The sequence below is a fragment of the Neophocaena asiaeorientalis genome, unplaced genomic scaffold (assembly GCF_003031525.2).
Source record: "Neophocaena asiaeorientalis asiaeorientalis breed wild unplaced genomic scaffold, Neophocaena_asiaeorientalis_V1.1 scaffold332, whole genome shotgun sequence".
NCBI classification, from domain to species: Eukaryota; Metazoa; Chordata; class Mammalia; order Artiodactyla; family Phocoenidae; genus Neophocaena; species Neophocaena asiaeorientalis.
Genome location: NW_020173111.1, coordinates 6,177,345 through 6,194,988, shown reverse-complemented (window position 1 = coordinate 6,194,988; position 17,644 = coordinate 6,177,345). Strand labels below are relative to the sequence as shown.

At 43.0% G+C, this 17,644-nt stretch overlaps 1 protein-coding gene across 2 annotated transcripts in view; it reads left to right on the top strand.

Annotated features, from left to right (window-relative positions):
- Nucleotides 1–17,644, top strand: part of UBP1 (upstream binding protein 1) — a 68,145-nt gene that overhangs the window by 46,816 nt on the left and 3,685 nt on the right. The window contains exons 6-16 of one of the 2 annotated variants that reach the window (XM_024743446.1): nt 475–581; nt 2,888–3,040; nt 3,143–3,253; nt 3,696–3,803; nt 8,951–9,054; nt 11,339–11,393; nt 11,641–11,734; nt 14,671–14,761; nt 15,518–15,627; nt 16,642–16,784; nt 17,487–17,538. In XM_024743446.1, the coding sequence (XP_024599214.1) occupies nt 475–581; nt 2,888–3,040; nt 3,143–3,253; nt 3,696–3,803; nt 8,951–9,054; nt 11,339–11,393; nt 11,641–11,734; nt 14,671–14,761; nt 15,518–15,627; nt 16,642–16,784; nt 17,487–17,538 (1,128 nt within the window). The remainder of the gene's footprint in view (nt 1–474; nt 582–2,887; nt 3,041–3,142; nt 3,254–3,695; nt 3,804–8,950; nt 9,055–11,338; nt 11,394–11,640; nt 11,735–14,670; nt 14,762–15,517; nt 15,628–16,641; nt 16,785–17,486; nt 17,539–17,644) is intronic. The other variant, XM_024743447.1, reaches the window with a different exon arrangement.

Sequence of the window (17,644 nt, the reverse complement as noted above, 5' to 3'; positions counted from 1 at the left end):
CATGTCCTGGCTATTGTAAATAGAGCTGCAGTGAACATTGTGGCACATGTCTTTTTTTGAATTATGGTTTTCTCAGGATATATGCCCAGTAGTGGGATTGCTGGCTCGTATGGTAGTTCTGTTTTTAGTTTTTTAAGGAAACGCCATACTATTTGAGTTGTTTTATAGTTAAAAATGAAGTTGTTTTTGGTGCTTAACGAAACTGAGCCAGGAATTTTATGAGTTTTAAACCATTTATTTCATTTTTGATTGGCACCATCCATCATATTCTTAATAAAATGAAATAGAAATGGTGGGAGAAAGTATGATACACATTAGGTGGGTTTTTATGTTGAAATGATTGACCATGGAGAACATTGAAGGGAAAAGTTCAGCAGGGAGGTATAATAATTTCATTAGAACAGAATCATAGTAGATTGTAACCTTTTAATCATTCATAGTTTTGTTTCTGTGTCACTTCTTTTTAAAATACAGATATTCCAATGTCTGTGGGAATAATTGACACAAAGACAAATCCAAGCCAGTTAAATGCAGTTGAATTTCTGTGGGATCCTGCAAAACGCACATCTGCTTTCATTCAGGTTTGGATTCTTACATTATTAGAGTTATACTAGCGTCATTCAGGAGGCTGTGGGTGAGCTTGAATTCTTGATACGTGATATCATTTTCTTTAAATGCTTATTTGTAAACTATCTTGTAATGTTTTTTATACACACACAACACACTCTGTTAAGTTAATCTACTAAATTCATCATTTATAGACTAACCTGTAAAGACAATCTTAATATGTAAAGCATTATTTAAATATCACTTTTACCACTGGTAGTAACAATAATCAAAACTTCCATTCTTCTTAAGATGCATTTCTCTTGAACAAAACCTGCTGTTTTAAAGGATATGATTGAAAAAAGTGTAGTTTTAAGATTCTGTCTAGCTTTATTTAAAAATATTTTAATACTGACACTTTCAATCCCCCACAAAAGTGAGAGGATAATAATGAATCCTCTTGTGCCCATCTCCTGGCTTCGACAGTTATTAGTAGTTTCCCCTTTTTGGTTATTGGTGGAATACTGTAAAGCAATGCCCAGGCATTTCATTTCACCCATGAATACTCAGTTTGTGTCTCCGAAGACAGGGGTCCCCAGTCCCTGGGCCACGGACTGTTAGTGTCCATGGCCTGTTAGGAACCAGGCTGCACAGCAGGAGGTGAGCAGCAGGCTAGCGAGTGAAGTTTCATCTGTATTTACAGCCACTCCCTGTCACCCACGTTACCACCTGAGCTCCGCCTCCTGTCAGATCAGTGGCGGCATCAGATTCTCATAGGAGCAGGAACCCTACTGTGAACTGCGCATGTGAGGGATCTAGGTTGCGTGCTCCTTATGAAAATCTAATGCCTGATGACCTGAGGTGGAGCTGAGGCGGTGATGCTAGCGCTGGGGAGCGGCTGCAGATACAGATTATCGTTAGCAGAGAGGTTTGACTGCACAGAGACCATAATAAATCAATTGCCTGCAGACTCATATCAAAACCCTCTCAGTGAGTGGCAAGTGAGAACAAGCTCAGGGCTCCCACTCATTCTGCATTATGCTGAGTTGTATAATTATTTCATTATATATTACAATGTAATAATAATAGAAATAAAGTACACAGTAAATGTAATGCGCTTGAATCATCCTGAAACCATCCCCACCCCACCCCCAGTCTATGGAAAAATTGTCCTCCATGAAACCGGTCCCTGGGGCCAAAAAGGTTGGGGGCTGCTGTCCTAAGAGATTAGTTTTTGAAAAACAGATATGGTATTATTATATGTAAAATAAAATCAACAGTAATTCTAATAGTATGTTCAAATTTGTAAATGGTGAAATGAAAACTACTGAGTAGGTAATCTTTATATAAAAAAGGAAAATCAGTTAATTGCTGACTGGCCGAAGTAGGCTATGATTTGTGTGAACTATAGAGAATTTAGTATTTTGCATTTTCGTGGTCTTCCAAGTAGTATCACCCATCAGCTAATAATCAGTAGGGCCATGGTTCATATTAGTTGAATATTTTCTCATATTGTTCATCTGACAGGGCGACTGGTTATGTGGTGAATGAGAGCAATGGAAGAGCTGGCCTTACCTCTCAGGTTGTGTACAGTCTTGGTGCAGAAATCAGTTTTAACCTTGAGTCCTTAGAAGAGGGGGTGTGTAGCAGTCAGAAATTACCAAGGCCTTGTTAATGACACTGTGCCATGCCCTGGAGCTGTCACCATGGTGTTGTTGCAAGAGTGGGCAGAAGTGGTGGGAAAATGAATACTGCCCTCAGGATCCTCTGTGAACTGTGAAGCGTTGACAGGAGAGTTCACATGGATGCAGGTGGAGTGAGGAGTGGGCTTGGTGGACTGCGAAAGCTCCCCAGGCGAAGGATCACGAGTTGATGACCGTAGGAACAGCAGTGAGGTGACTAGCTGGCTGGAGTTGGGGTGATGGCAGTAGAGGGCAAACAGCAGGGGCTCTGAGTAACGAGGTGATGGTTGCTGTGGATTGAGCCCCACGCAAGGCTGAGGACCGTGGGTCCAGTCTGGGGTGGGGGTAGGGGACAGACACAGGAAGCTACTGTACTGATGCACTCATCATTGGAGCAAGTCCTGCCTTCAAGGAGGGCACTGGAATGGGGCAGAGCCCATTCCCACAAAGTTCAGGAGGGCTCAGCTGGATTTGTGAAAGGAAAGTCATACATGTTTAAAACAGTTAGAAATTCACGACAGACACCTGAGTAATATGTGGGAGTTCCTTTTAAAAGATCTTGAATTTATACCTGTGGCCCAACATCTGAAAGGGAGCAAAGTAGAAGGGTAATCAGTGGACAAGACTTTGAATCCATTTCAGCCTGACTCATTTTCTAGGTACACTGCATCAGCACAGAATTTACTCCCCGGAAGCACGGAGGTGAAAAGGGAGTGCCTTTTAGGATCCAGGTTGACACCTTTAAGCAGAATGAAAATGGAGAATACACAGATCATCTACACTCAGCTAGCTGCCAAATCAAAGTTTTTAAGGTAAGAGATGGAAACTAGGCTTTGAGGAAGTGAGGCCCAGTGTTGCTGGTAAAGGTGTTTGTCTGAAGCCTGATAGATGAAAAAGTCTACTTTGTTTTTAAGCCGAAAGGTGCAGATAGGAAACAAAAAACTGATCGAGAGAAGATGGAGAAGAGAACCGCTCATGAGAAGGAGAAGTACCAGCCGTCCTATGACACCACGGTCCTCACAGAGGTAATGCGGGCACCATTCCGGTTCTGAGGAGAAGCCGAGCTGTGCACTCTGGCACCACCTCTGAGGATGAGTTTGGCTGCAAAGGGTCTGGGAAGATTGGGTGGTAGATTGACATAATGTTCCTGGTGATATTTGTGGGGAAAATATTCTCTTTAAATTGGGGGATTTTAATAGATTCGTTTCCTGGGTGGGATCGTGGACGAAGATGCTGAAATCCCAATCAGGTCTCAGAAACAGACCTTAAAATCCTTGGAGTTGATAGAAATTATGTTGGGGCCCAGAATGTCCGATGTTTGTCACTGCTGGGGTTTTGCATCTTCCTTACCTTTGAATCCTGCTAGTCATACGTTTGTTTAATTGGACGGCAGAGGCATAAACAGGGTATTAGATCTTTCTTTGTATAATGAAAAGACATTGATCCCAATCTTTGGTGTTTGTCCAGATGAGGCTTGAGCCTATAATTGAAGATGCAGTTGAACATGAGCAGAAAAAGTCCAGCAAGCGGACTTTGCCAGCAGACTACGGTGATTCTCTGGCAAAGCGAGGCAGTGTAAGGGCTTCTGCTTCTCTTTTCATTGTGCAAGAAACCTTGTGCAGTGTTAGATATAGGACCAACTTCCACTGAAAAGTAAAGCCAAATTTGTTTTTGATGTCCTTGTCTTGATTTAATTTGCTTTTGTTTAGACTTCCTGCTTTCTGTTTGTTCCTCACTGAGGAAAATTTCCTAAATCTAACACTTTCAAACAAAGTTGACCATATTGGGTGGTTTTGGAGAGAAAACAAATGACACTCAAAAATGTGTTCCCTCCCTGTCTCCTTCCTTTCCTCCCTCCCTCTCTCTCCTTTGCATATACACTTGCTTTACGAGCACTGAAATTAATTGAAAATACGTTCTTTAGTAAAATAGTTATTTTTGTGTAATTAAAAAAGGTTTTTGCTTTCTCGTGTGTGTAACTGATAAGAAAGTGTCACAGATATTTGGAGAAATTGTGCCAGCAAGCTTGACGTTAACATACGCAGTACTTTGTGTCCCATTTCCCTGCATGGAGCATAAAAACGTGTCTGCTTTTAAAAGCCTGATTGGCAGCACTGGTAGAAAAACAATCCTTGACTGCATTAGTGTTTCCTCTTGGCACCTGCATTGTGACCTTATGCTTCAGGCCAGCATAGGACACCTTGCTATACTCAGCCCTGGTTCCCCACTGTAGTCCAGGGGGGTTTTGGTTGAATATGAACTTTGCCAGCTTATTAAGTAGAGCAGATCTTTATTTTATAACACAGTTCTTCATCAAACAGTTGACAAAGGGTTATCTTGTTATATAAACTTAGATCAGCTATATACCAGCAGTAAATGTAAACAGAGAACATTAAATAATTCTTAAAAATAACTTATCATACATATTAATGGTTACTGTTTCATCATTGCAGTGTTTGTACTATCAAGGTGCCAGAAATGGAGTTTTCACTCTTACACATGTATCTGTAATTATCTGTAGACTATGAAAGCCACAGGCATTATCACAGGAACATTATTTCCAAATTAAAGCATTGTGTGAAAATATTTTAAATACTTCTATATGCATTTAAATAATATATGCAATAAAACTGAAAATGTCCTCTCTGAGGGGCAGGGGAGCACACCATGTTGCATATTCTTTAAGTGGGCTTTTTTGATTCAAATCAAAAGTTGTATGGAACAACTGTATACTCCTTCCCCAAAACGCCCGCCCCTCCAGTTTTATCTTTTTATTCTCCTAATTTCCCAGCTGAAGACACAAATGGGTCTTAGTAAACTTTTTTGGGGAGACACTGGTAATTCAAATCACTTTTCCCCTTTTGTTATAAACTAATTAAAAGGAATGGTTCTGATAATTTGTAAATTAAAGAAATCTGTTATAGCCTAGCGCTCATCCGAAGATGCAAGTCTAAAGTATGCAAAACGTCAGCAGTTCACTGGCCTGGGATTTCACATCTTCCAGGTGTGCATTGCTTGCTTCCCAGGGCTGCATTTGGTTTGGTTAAGATACTTCTAGGGGTGGTTAGAGGTCTTCTTGGAAACCTGTTCATTAAAAGCAAGGTACAGATGAATCCCTTAAAAAAGAAAATCCGCAGCATTTTATATATTTCTTCAAGCACCTACAAAAGAAGGCCAGCATTTCTTACAGTTCTCTGATAGTTACAATTGGCTTTCAATTGAAAGGGTATCCAGACTTACCTGTCAAAGCTACATGGCGATGTGTGAGATGGTCCTGCACTGAATAGAGGCAGCACTGTAGGTTCCCAAGAGCCACAGCACAACCAAACCCTTAGTGTCTCTGTTGGTCTTTGCATCTGAGCTGTATTTCATTGGCTCAAATCTGGGTTGCCAGTGTCTACAGTCTGCAGTGAGTCCTCATTTTCTAATCTGCCTGGGGAGGGACTTTGTTCATAGTGTACCAAAGCTGCGACTCTACAAGTCCAGGCCAGATATCGCTGGAGCCTTGATGAATCAGTACCATTGCTTACTTTTAAAGACAGGGAAGAATGACAAGGTAGAAGAAACACTGAAAATATTCCTTGGTATGCCTGTACTCTTCTGGGTCAAGACTGTAAGAGAAACTTACGAAAAAAGCAGGTGGGAGAGTCTTGGTGTTTCATCCAGCCTGGCCATTGAAGAACTTGGAATCCATCATTTCTAAAAGGAGAGGCCTCCTAACAGGACCAGTTTTCATTGAATGCTAGTTTTCCTGTGTTCTGTGAATTGAGTCTCCTATTTATTGGGCAAGTTTTAGATGTCAAACAGCCCTGCTTTTCTACTGCTAGAAGAATCTAGATGTGTAAAAGTGAAATAGGTATGTTCATGGAGTTTCAGTAAATTTGGTGTCTTTGCTGTATCACCTGCCATGCTCACTTGGAGCTTTTGATGGCTTTATTTCCTCAAACAGCTGGCAATAATTACCAAAGCAGATCTGGGGAGACTTGATGATATTGAAAGGTCTATACGGTTTTGATGTGCGTGTTATGCCGTGTTGTAATATTTTGTATCTGGGGAGAATGGTGTAGCGAGAAGATCTTCCAAGTAGTAGAGGTGACCGTGAGCATGTGACACCCGCAAGTTAGGAGACCTGCCAGGCGGCCCACAGCATCTTGGGTTCCTCAAACTGTATAAGCTGGGGAGGTACTACTTTGTAAACTGGAAAGAAAAACAAAAGACCCTAGTTTAAAAAGAATGGGCATTGTGTAAAATGTCCCTTACAGTGAAGTTGGTACAACATGCACAGAGGGTTTAGCAATGCATTCCAGCCAAATTAGATTTCTTTTTTGAAAGTTGATAATAGTTGAAACATTAAGTCTGCAGTCATTTTCCCCATTTCTGAGGGGACACCTAATGGGTAGTTGTAAAGAATGTTGAGATTATGGGATTTCTGTTTTATTTTCTTTGTACCCCTGCTTTTTTTTAAAAATTTATTTATTTTTGGTTGCATCAGGTCTTTGTTGCTGCGCGTGGGCTTTCTCTGGTTGCGGCGAGTGGGGGCTACTCTTTGTTGCGGTGTGGGCTTCTCATTGCGGTGGCTTCTCTTGTTGTGGAGCACGGGCCTCAGTAGTTGTGGGTTGTGGGCTCAGCAGCCGTGGCTTGTGGGCTCTAGAGCGCAGGCTCAGTAGTTGTGGCACACAGGCTTAGTTGCTCCACGGCATGTGGGATCTTCCCGGGCCAGGGCTCGAACCCATGTCCCCTGCATTGGCAGGCGGGTTCTTAACCACTGCGCCACCGGGGAAGCCCTGTACCCATGCTGTTGATGGGTGTCAGACACGCTGTTTGAAGCTCCTGTAACCATTGGGGAGACTTGGTTTCTGAGCTCAGAGTCCTTCACACTAGTGGTCTTGACTTCACTCAAAAGAATTTTGAAAAAGAATATACTCCCTTGCACATTTTTAGGTTGACATCTGAAAGTTTTCACCATAAATTTAAATAGTTCCAAAGGATTTCAAAAAAAGGGGGGGATATATGTATACATATAGCTGATTCACTTTACTGTACAGTAGAAACTAACAAAACATTGTAAAGCAACTGTACTGCAATAAAAATTTTTTTAAATAGCTGCAAAGGAAACAATTTTCTGACATACTTGAATATCTGTATTTACAACTTAAGGTGAAGCCATCACTTCAGTTAAGTCTGAAATTTTACTCTGCTCTTCCTTCTTCATCTCATGTTTTCTCCTTCACTCCCCTTAAATAATATTGTCCAAATAGGACATACTTTCATGCCTGGAAATCTTTTAATGGTCACCTTAATTACTCTTTTACAACAAACAATATAATTTGAAATTTAAATTTTTAAATTTTCCTGTGACCATGTAAGACTTAAGTCAGTTGAGGAATTTAAAACTTATTATTTTTACCAGTTTATCAAAACAACAAATCATACAAATTTTGATGAATAATTTTTAAGTATAAAAATAGAAATGTTATTGGAAATGCATTTTGAATGATGAGACAGGGTAGAACATATTTAAATTCTAGATTTTTTATAGGTAAGAGCAACTTTGTTTAGATAAATTTTTTTTCTTTCAGCAGTGTCATTCAGGTCTTGGAACTCCTTCTGAGATACCTGCCAGAAATTCCAATGATCTCTCTTTGTATGATCTAATAAATTATTTCAGTGTCTGTCAGCTGACAAGATGTCCTCCTGAATTATTTTGAAAGCAAAGAATTGAAAACCCCCTGACGTGGAGAAGAATTTTAGAGTCTTGTACTTTCTTAGTGTCTACCCTGATTTCTTTGAACGGTCTTTAACTTGGCTTTTGGCAGAGCCTCACACCCCACAGCCATGGTGAGACAGGATGCCGTCTGTATGTGAAATGGGAGGAGAGTGCTTATGAAAGGGGACCTTTGAAACCCAGGGCGTTCTAGAACACCGTGGAGTGAGATGAATTCCCTCCATCCTCAGCACTTGAGGCCACCCTGGCCTATTCAGCATGTTTTGACTTTAGCTTTTTCAGTATTCCTAATTGGAATAGTTAGTGTGTCTTTGTATCTTGGCTCTATTTTTGGTCAGAATTGTGCCAAGTGCTGAAAAATATTTAAGTCCACCCTGCTCCTTCTAGAAAGTATAAACAATAAACGTAGGTAGGTAGGTAGATGGCTACAGGCAGTACCATCCACAGTTGATGTATTTTGATGTTGGGCCTGTCTCATCTTACTTGGGGATGATCATGAACCTTAGAGAGATCGGGGAAGTACATGGGTACCGGTGAGGCTGCTCCTTGGGGAAGAGGGCGAAAAGAGCACTAGGTGGGACAGATCTACTGTCCTTGTCACCACGCGATGTCAAATGTTGCTTCTGAATCCTTTCTTGCCTCTGCTGTTCTTTAAACCTCGATAGGTACCTACTGGGGAATGGATGAAGAGGGAGGTGAAAGTTCTTGAAAGCACATTGTACTTAAACACACATTTAAAACACCTGTAGAAATGTTTGCTGCTGTCGTCACCTCAGGTCCTCTCTGAGAGTAATCTGTCTAGACACGCACAGCAGGTAACATTTTCCCTGCCACACACCAGTCAGTTTGACGCGTTTCTGTGAGGTTGCCTGATGAATGTTAGGTGTCTTGTGTTTCACGATCTTGCATTTGGCCAGACTAGAGAGTGAATTACAGGGCTATTACTCCCATGTACTTTAGAAGCGAACTGTTAATTTATTTCTGTTTCTGTCCGCAGTGCTCTCCATGGCCCGACACCCCCACCGCCTATGTGAATAGCAGCCCTTCCACGGCGCCCACCTTCACGGCCCCGCAGCAGAGCGCTTGCAGCGTCCCGGACAGGTAGCTGGTGTGCGTGACGAGTGCCCGTGCTCCTTTATGTCCCTTCCTGTCAAGTTATGCAGCCTCTTTGTGTGTGTATCTGGGGTATGTGGTAATTACAAATAGCCTGCTGCAGGGCAAAACTGTCTTTTCTTCACCTTCCCGCCTTTTTGCTCCTAGCCCCCTTGTGCCTCACACACTCACAACTGTGGAAATTATAGAAAAGGTTGCATTTTCAAGACATAGTCTTTGTGAGATAAAATCAGCATTAATGGGCTTCATGGATAGAGAAAAGGACAGTGAGTTATTAAGGTGAAGCTGTGACTTGGATATGTTACAATTGAGTTTATGATAAAGTACACTTCAATGCTCACCATGTCGAACAAAGATTATTTTCTACCCTATTTCTTCTCCCTCCCAAAGACACTAATTTTTTTTTTTTAATTAAGTCTTTAAAACTTAAAGGAAGGACTTTCCATTTTAAAGACTTGCTCTGGTTTTAGAAATGGAATGGTGGGCTCTGTTCATCCTATTTTCTGGCCTTGACTCTTAGCTGCTGGTCAGCAGTGCCCCAGGGAGATTGTCCTTCCTGGGGCTTTGCTCAGGAGCTCCTGCTGAGTAGTCAGATCAGAAGGTCCCCGCTGTTATGACATTTCTTGCTGGGAAGTAAAATTATGAAAGTTAAGACCATAAAGGAGGGAATTCCCTGGTGGTCCAGTGGTTAGGACTCAGCCCTTTCACTGCTGTGGCCCAGTTCAGTCCCTGGTCGGGGAACTAAGATCCCGCAAGCCACGGGGTGTGGGGAAAAGAAAGAAAAAAAAAAGGAAAGGGTTCTCATTTTTGTACTCTGGTCACGCCAGCTCGGGCTGCTATAACAAACACCAGGGACTGAGTGGCTTATAAACAACAGAAATTCATTTCTCCCAGCCTGGGGGCTGAGTGTCCAGGGGCTGGATGCTGGCCGGAACGGGTTCTGGTGAGGACTCTCTCCGGGTGCAGGCTACCGGCCTGTGTGCTCACCCAGCGGAGAGCAGAGGGAAGGAGGCAGACTCTTCTTACGACTCTGAACGAAGTCACTGATCCCATTCCTGGGGCTCCGTCCTCACAGCTTCTTCTAATGCTCATTACTTCCCAAAGGCTCCACCTCCTAATACTGTCCAGCACATTGGGGGTAAGGTTTCCACCCGTGGTTTTTGAGGGGACACAAACATTCAGTCTGTAGCAGGGTCTGGTGAGAAAACAAAGGAGAACATGCCTTTTCCCTGAGGCGATGGATAGACCAAGAGGCAGCTTGTTTCCATGTAGGTTATTGTGCTTCAGGGTAGGGGGACACTCCTGGACTCTGGGACCAGCATGTTACCATGCAGGGGACTGAATAATCCTAGAAAATGACAACAGTTTCAGAGAGGAGCTGTGAATTCGTGTACACACAGGCTCACCAGATATTTCCCGAGAGCCCACGGTGCCCAGCACTGTTCCAGGTACTGTGATGTGAGTGAGAGAAAGCCCTGTCTGAAGGAGCTCAAGTTCCAGTGGGCAGAGGACAGTAAACAATCAACATGGTAAACCTAAGTAACTGGGGTATAGGTGCTAAGAAGGGACCAGAAAGGTGGATGCACTCCCTGAGCAGCTGTTCTCATTTTCCCCTGGAAACACAGGGTTAGTGGCACAAGTTTGTTTCTTTTGTTCTCTTGAATTTCACCCTGTTTAATCATGGATAAATATATTCATTAAAGGGATATTATTTTTATTTTGGCTTAGGATTATTATATCATTTCTTGTAGCTCATAATTAAAGTAGATTCTTTTGCAGTTATTTTCAACTGATTATCTTATTTGATTCTCATACTTTTTTCCTAACTAAAATGAATGAGTATCTGTCATTTTCCTGGCACCCCTGGAAATCATTGGAGCCCTTCTGTGTCATGAAACGTGACTTTTTTACTAGAACAGATGTAGGAGGAGAAGGCACAAATTAAACCATCCTCCGTGTCTTTTTTTGTTTGTTTGGTTTTTTTTGGTCGCACTGCGCAGCTTGTGAGGGAATCTCAGTTCCACAACCAGGGGTTGAACATGGGCCATGTCAATGAAAGCGCCAAGTCCTAACCACTGGAACGCCAGGGAATTCCCTTCTGTGTCTTAATCTTATCAACATATTGACTCCTTGACCAGTTGTGCACTCTTTTTCCATAGTTACATTGCTCTGTCCCACAGTATTATTTTAAATTCACCTAGTTTAATAGCCTTTAATGTCTTGATTAAAATATATATATCATAATAATCATTCTTTTCTTCCTTCTCCCCAGCAATTCTTCTTCCCCAAATCATCAAGGAGATGGAGTTTCACAGACCTCTAGTGAAGTAAGTGTCTTTACCCTAAACTATCATGCTTTCAGGGTCCTGCATTTTGAAGCCTCTGACAGGGGTTTGAGTCATTGTTTGGGTCACTGAATAATCACACCTGTGCTCTTCGTGGGTGTTTTAAACTTTAAACCTGGAGGATTTCTGTATTTTGTTTAAATGTTCTTTATAACATGCCAGTGACTTGGATTATTTTTTGTAAGCCTTAATAGTTTCCTCTGTTTGTGTTCATTTTCTTTGTTAATAGCAACTTCAGCCTTCAGCCACGATCCAGGAAACACAACAATGGCTGCTCAAAAACAGATTCTCTTCCTACACAAGACTGTTCTCCAATTTTTTAGGTATGTTTGTGTTTGTGTGTACACATGCACACGTTGTTTGTTTTTGTACTTTTATTAGCTGTAATTAAATTTTGGGGAAGTAACTGTATGTAGATTCGTAAGAAGTTGCCCAAACCTGTACAGGGAGCTGCCCAGTGTCCCGAGTGGTAGTGTCTTGCAGACCTATGGTGCAGTATCAGAACAGGAACTCGATGCTGTTTCACCAGGTTTACATGCCCTCATTTTTGTATACGTGTATATAGTTATATGCAATTTTTTTGATTTTATTAACTTTTTATTTGAAATAATTTTTGCTTTGCAGTAAGTTGCAAAAATAACACAGATATGTTCCAGTATACCCTTCACTCAGTTTCTCACATACTTATAGTACAGTATCAAAACCAGTAAATTGACATTGGTGCTATGTGTGTATATATTTCTGTGTCATTTTATCACATGTATAGATTGTATGCCCACCACCACCGAAGTTAGGATGCAGAATCTTGCCATCACCACAGGGATCTCCCTAATTACACCTCCCCCACGATCCCTAATACCTAGCAACCACTAATGTATTTTCTGTCTCCATGATTTTGTCATTTCGAAAATGTTACATAAATTGAATCATACAGTATGTTACCTTTTTTTCTCTCCGCATAAGGCCCTTACTTCCATCCAAGATGTTGTATCAATAGTTTGTTCCTCTTTATTGCTATGTAGCATTAGAGGGTATGAATGTACTCATATATGGTTTTTATAGACTTAAGTTTTTTTCTTGCCTAGTAAGCTAAGGGAGTATTTAGATGTAATTTCAGAAAGGACCGGGCGGTGCTGCTTCAGCTGGTGCTATAGGAAGCCTGTTTGGAGGGACAGTAATAGATAACGCCAGCTGGGGCAGGGGCAGCATTTCCTAAACATATTTGGCCCTGGGACCCTTTCCTGACAGAACACTTAGTAACATGTCCTGGCCAAACTCCTCCTGGGCCACGGTGAAGTGGCAGCTGGCTCTCCTTAGCCCATGGTGTTGGGGGACCATCCAAATGCAGCTCGAGCCTTTTAAGAGGAGAGAACATGTGTGCACACAGCTGGCCTAGAGGAAAGCCTGGTTTCACAAAGAACGTGGTTTTCTATTACATCAGCCCTTTATTGCTGTGCTTGTGTCGTGGTTAGTCATTCCCCAGGTAGCGCTTTGTCTCTTTAAAATTAAAGTGCTGGGTGAAAGTCGTTGGCTAGCTGGGATGCACATTTTTATGATTAAGTAAGCCTTTTATCTGTGAAAAACTCATTTAAAAATTTCAGCGTGTTGCGGGGTGTGGGGCGCGTCTTGGATGCTCACAGGGGAGACAGGGAGAGCACTGCACAGTCGGAAGGCTCTGCCACGAGGGCCCAGGTTCCTGTTCTGTCAGACGATGCGTGTTATAGTTCTGAGTGCTGATCACGGTGGCTTGGCCTCCTGCCTTCTCCTTCCCCTGTGAGCTTCCCAACAGTAGAAAGGCAAGAAGAAGGAGGCTTCTTTCTCTTAGCCTGTTAGGCAGTCATGTTTTAGAGAGGGCTGTGCAGTGTCTGTCCAGCTCTGTGTGTGAGTGAAGGATGGGCACACACATCTCCGGTCGCTCCTGGGAGCCCTGTTGGCAGAGGTGTGTATGGAAGGTCCCCTGGTAGAGATGACAGCGTCTGTCTCTGCTTACCTGACTCCATAAACAGCTCCAACAGTGCTCGTGCCTCATGGGAGATGTGCTTCTCTGGTCTTTGTCCTTTTACAAACTAGAAGATGATTAGGCTCTTAACATTCAAGCCCTCAAAAGTAGATAACTCCATTAATCTCGTTACATATGTAAGTGGATATTTACCATATGGAGGGCATGCTTTAATCCCAGAGGGCATCTTAATTCTCCCAATAAACTACATCTTGAGCGTCAATAAAAGGTAAAACAAAGGATTGTAGACACACTCAAACGTAAAACATAGAAGAAAGAGTCTGATGAGCTCCTGTGTCACCACACCCAGCTCCAGAGACGACCAGCCTAGATCAGTGTTGTTCTCTCCCACTCCCCCCACCTTCCCTTTCTGTCCTACTTTAAAGCAAATGCTAGATACCATGTCACTTACACACCAAATACTTCTGGGGGAAACCTTAAGTATAACATGCAATTCTCTGTCATGCTTTTGTATTAAAACTGGCTGCTGTGATGGAGCTGTTTGTTATAGAATGTTGCACTGTATGTAGCATGTTACAGTATAAAGAGACCTAGTCCTGGGCTTCCCTGGTGGCGCAGTGGTGGAGAGTCCGCCTGCCGATGCAGGGGATGCGGGTTCGTGCCCCGGTCCGGGAAGATCCCACATGCCGCGGAGCGGCTGGGCCCGTGAGCCATGGCCGCTGAGCCTTCGCATCCGGAGCCTGTGCTCTGCAACGGGAGAGGCCACAACAGTGAGAGGCCCGTGTATCACATAAATAAATAAATAAATAATAAATAAGAGACCTAGTCCTAGCTCTGCTGCCAACTTGTGTGCCTTTGGGCAGGTCCCCCAAACTCTGAATTCCGTTTCTTCCTTTTGTAAATTAAGATTGGTCTGGGTCATCTCAAGGTGAACTGTCTGGGGTCAGAATCATGTTCATCTTCACGAGCTCCACCCAGCCAGAATAAGGCAGGCACTGAAATCCTGTATTGGGAAGAGACATTCCTGTCGGCCCTTTGCTGTTGGCTCATTGCTCTGATTTTCCAGCCTCTGGGCTTCTGAGTTCCTTCTTGATAGAGAACATGGAGAGCCAGCATTCTCTTTGGCTGTGAGGGACAGGTATGTGTGTGTGTGTGTGTTGTTCATGTGTATGTGTATACACAGGAGACCTGGCGATGGCTTCGAAGGACGTTAAACTGTGAAGACAGATGCTGCAGAGTAGCCCGTACTGCTGGGTCTTCTCCCATTTCCTTGAGAAGATTCTTTTTGCTCTTCTCCAGGTGCCGACTTGTTAAAACTGACAAAGGAAGATCTAGTACAAATTTGTGGTGCAGCCGATGGAATTCGGCTCTATAATTCACTGAAGTCAAGGTAAAATACCGTGTTTAAAAGGAACTGTTCTGCTTGAAATAAGAATGTGCCCTTGTTCGCGTGGGGACTGCGGGCAGGATGTGTCCACGCCACGTCGGCGTGTGCCCTTGCGCTGTGGCCGCTGGCCCGCCGTGCTCACGAGGAGACTGTTTTGTGTACACCTTCAGGCAGGCCCAGATATGATGCAGGCACTGAGGGCAGAGGTAGACTGTAAGACTAGAAATGCACATGGGCAGGACTGTGGTCTGGAAGACGACTGGGTTTGTTGCCAAGAAAACAAACTTCTCATTTAGGTGAGCTATACAGAATCTATGGTTTTCAAGGTCATGTGACACTACTAAACAGTTATTAAAAATGTAAACTTCTAATTGTGAATTAAAATGATAGAACTGTAAACTGTGCTGGCTTTTAAGATCCATTTACTATCGTTGGTATTTCTAGACTTGTGGTGTGAGAATTCCATTAAACTGAATTTTACTGATGTTACATTGCTGACATAATCTTGAAACTTAAATTTACCAGCATCTGACCGACCATCTCAATGGTTTAGAGTCTGGATCATCAGATTAGACCACCTGTGATAACCTGTGATAGTTGGTGTGAGGTGTGTGTTTTTATATTCTTCCTAGTAAATTATTTCGTATAATGAAGTAACGTTGTAAAGTTCTCCTAAGGAAGTAGACCCTAGATTCTTGTAGCTGTCGCTTGCGCGTGCGGCCCTCCTGCCGGCTCACAAGCGCTGTCTTCTGGTTGCAGGTCGGTGCGGCCCCGCCTGACCCTCTACGTCTGCCGCGAGCAGCCGGCGCCGCAGGGGCAGCAGCAGGCAGCGGGTGGCGGGGGCGACGGCAGCGCCGCCACGCCCTACGGTGGGTATGGGCGGGCCGGGACACTCGGCTTCCTGCCACTGTCCTTCTGAGTTGGTGGGGACCACCGGGTTGTCCTGGCAGCGGTGAGAGGCAGTGGCCTTTCTCGGCTGTTGTTACGATAAAATTTAATTTTAAAAGAACAAGTGTAGGGCAGAGGATGGCACCCCTGCTTTAGAGCCTCTCTGTAGTCTTACCTTAATTGTAGTTCCAAATTCTAAGCAAAGGTTTCTGTACTCACACACATGAAAAAACCCTTGTTTGGAGAAGCAAAGTAAAAGCACTGATATTCCTGATCCGTGTTTGGCTTGAGTCAGTAGTAGAGCAGGACCTGCGAGACTCAGGCTCACTGCAGATGTGCCTGACGCTTTGCAGACAAGGGCTGCTGCATCGTCAGGTGTTCCAAAAACAGCTGGGCTTTCTGTAGAGAAGCAGGAGGCCTCGTGGTCCACATCCTTAGCTTCTCGTGTGCCGTCTTCTACAGTTTTTAATTCTTTAGGGGAAAGGAAGAGGGGAGAGGTAGCTTTTTATTCTTTAGGATAAATTCCCAGTAGTAGGTTTACTGAATCAAAAACTATGACCTTTTTAGAGTTCTTTTTATATATGGCTAGAAATACATAGCATTTTTGAAAATGGCTTTCTTTTGGTGTAACTTACATACCACAAAGTCCTCCCACTGCAAGCGCACAATTCAGCGATACTTCAGTCAGTTTACAGTTTTGCAGCCATTGCCACAATCCAGTGTCAGTCCCATTACTCCAGAATGATCACCTGTGCCCATCTGCAGTCACTTCCTGCTTGCTTTTAAGATAAAACCTCAGATACTTTTGTACAGAGGTTATTGTTAATTAAATTATGTGTGAGCATAGATAATGTATTATTATATTCACATGGGTAGTAAGGGGAGAAGTATTCTTATATTTCTTTAGTACTTTGAAAGGAGTGATCTTCCAATAGATCAGGTGGAAAATAGATCAAAGATTACTGCTAAAATGCTGTTCTTATTTTTTATTTCAGTTTATCATGCAATCTACTTAGAAGAAATGGTTGCTTCAGAAGTTGCTCGAAAACTTGCGTTGGTGTTTAATATTCCTTTCCACCAAATTAACCAGGTTTACAGACAGGGTCCCACCGGTATTCACATTCTTGTTAGCGATCAGGTAACTGGCATGCCCTTTTCCCTTTCACACTGATATTTACTTTTATATGTATTACTGAAGTGCTATAGAAAAAAAATCTGTGACTCCTTTGGCAAGTACTCATGAGAATCATTTTCAGAGTTGGGAATCAAGATTGGGAAGAATTTATAACCAAGAGTTCTAGGTGTCCTGGGTGGTAGAAGGAATACAGGTAAAGGAGAACCGGAGCTCCGATCCCCCCCTCTTTGAACTCCAACACTGGTCACTGGGGGGCTCTGGGTTAGCGAGCCTTTGGCCCTTCTTAGCAAGGTATTTGAATGTGTTTTCCTTTTTTGTACTATTTGATGGCTGATTTTAAAAAGCTGTGAGGTTAGAAGGGCAGTTCACTGCCACCCCGTGTTCAGTGACAAGCAAGTAAGAGCACTTTGGCAGCAACTTTTTGTTAGCCACCATCACAGAGCCCAGCGGTGAATGCCTCCCCATGGGCTGGAGGGACTGGCCAGGTCGCCGGGCCCCATGGGCCAGCACGGCCGGCACCGAGCTGGCCAGCACAGCGGGTGTAAGCCCTTGCTGCCTCACACTGCCTGTCTGAAGGACCATTTTGGCTACTGAGTCCTGTACTTGTGCAGCTATATATAGATTATGACCTTTTTCTTTTACTACTTTTACTCAGTTAAGAAAAGACAGTTGGATCTTAATTATACATCTGCTTTATCCTTCTAGATGGTTCAGAACTTTCAAGATGAGAGTTGTTTTTTATTCTCCACAGTAAAAGGTACGTGTGTCTTGAAATGCGAGAATCACGAAAGATAGTGTGTGCCTGAAATCAGCGGTCATCTTGCATATTTACTTTTGGAAATGCTGGCTTTACTAATTTTAAG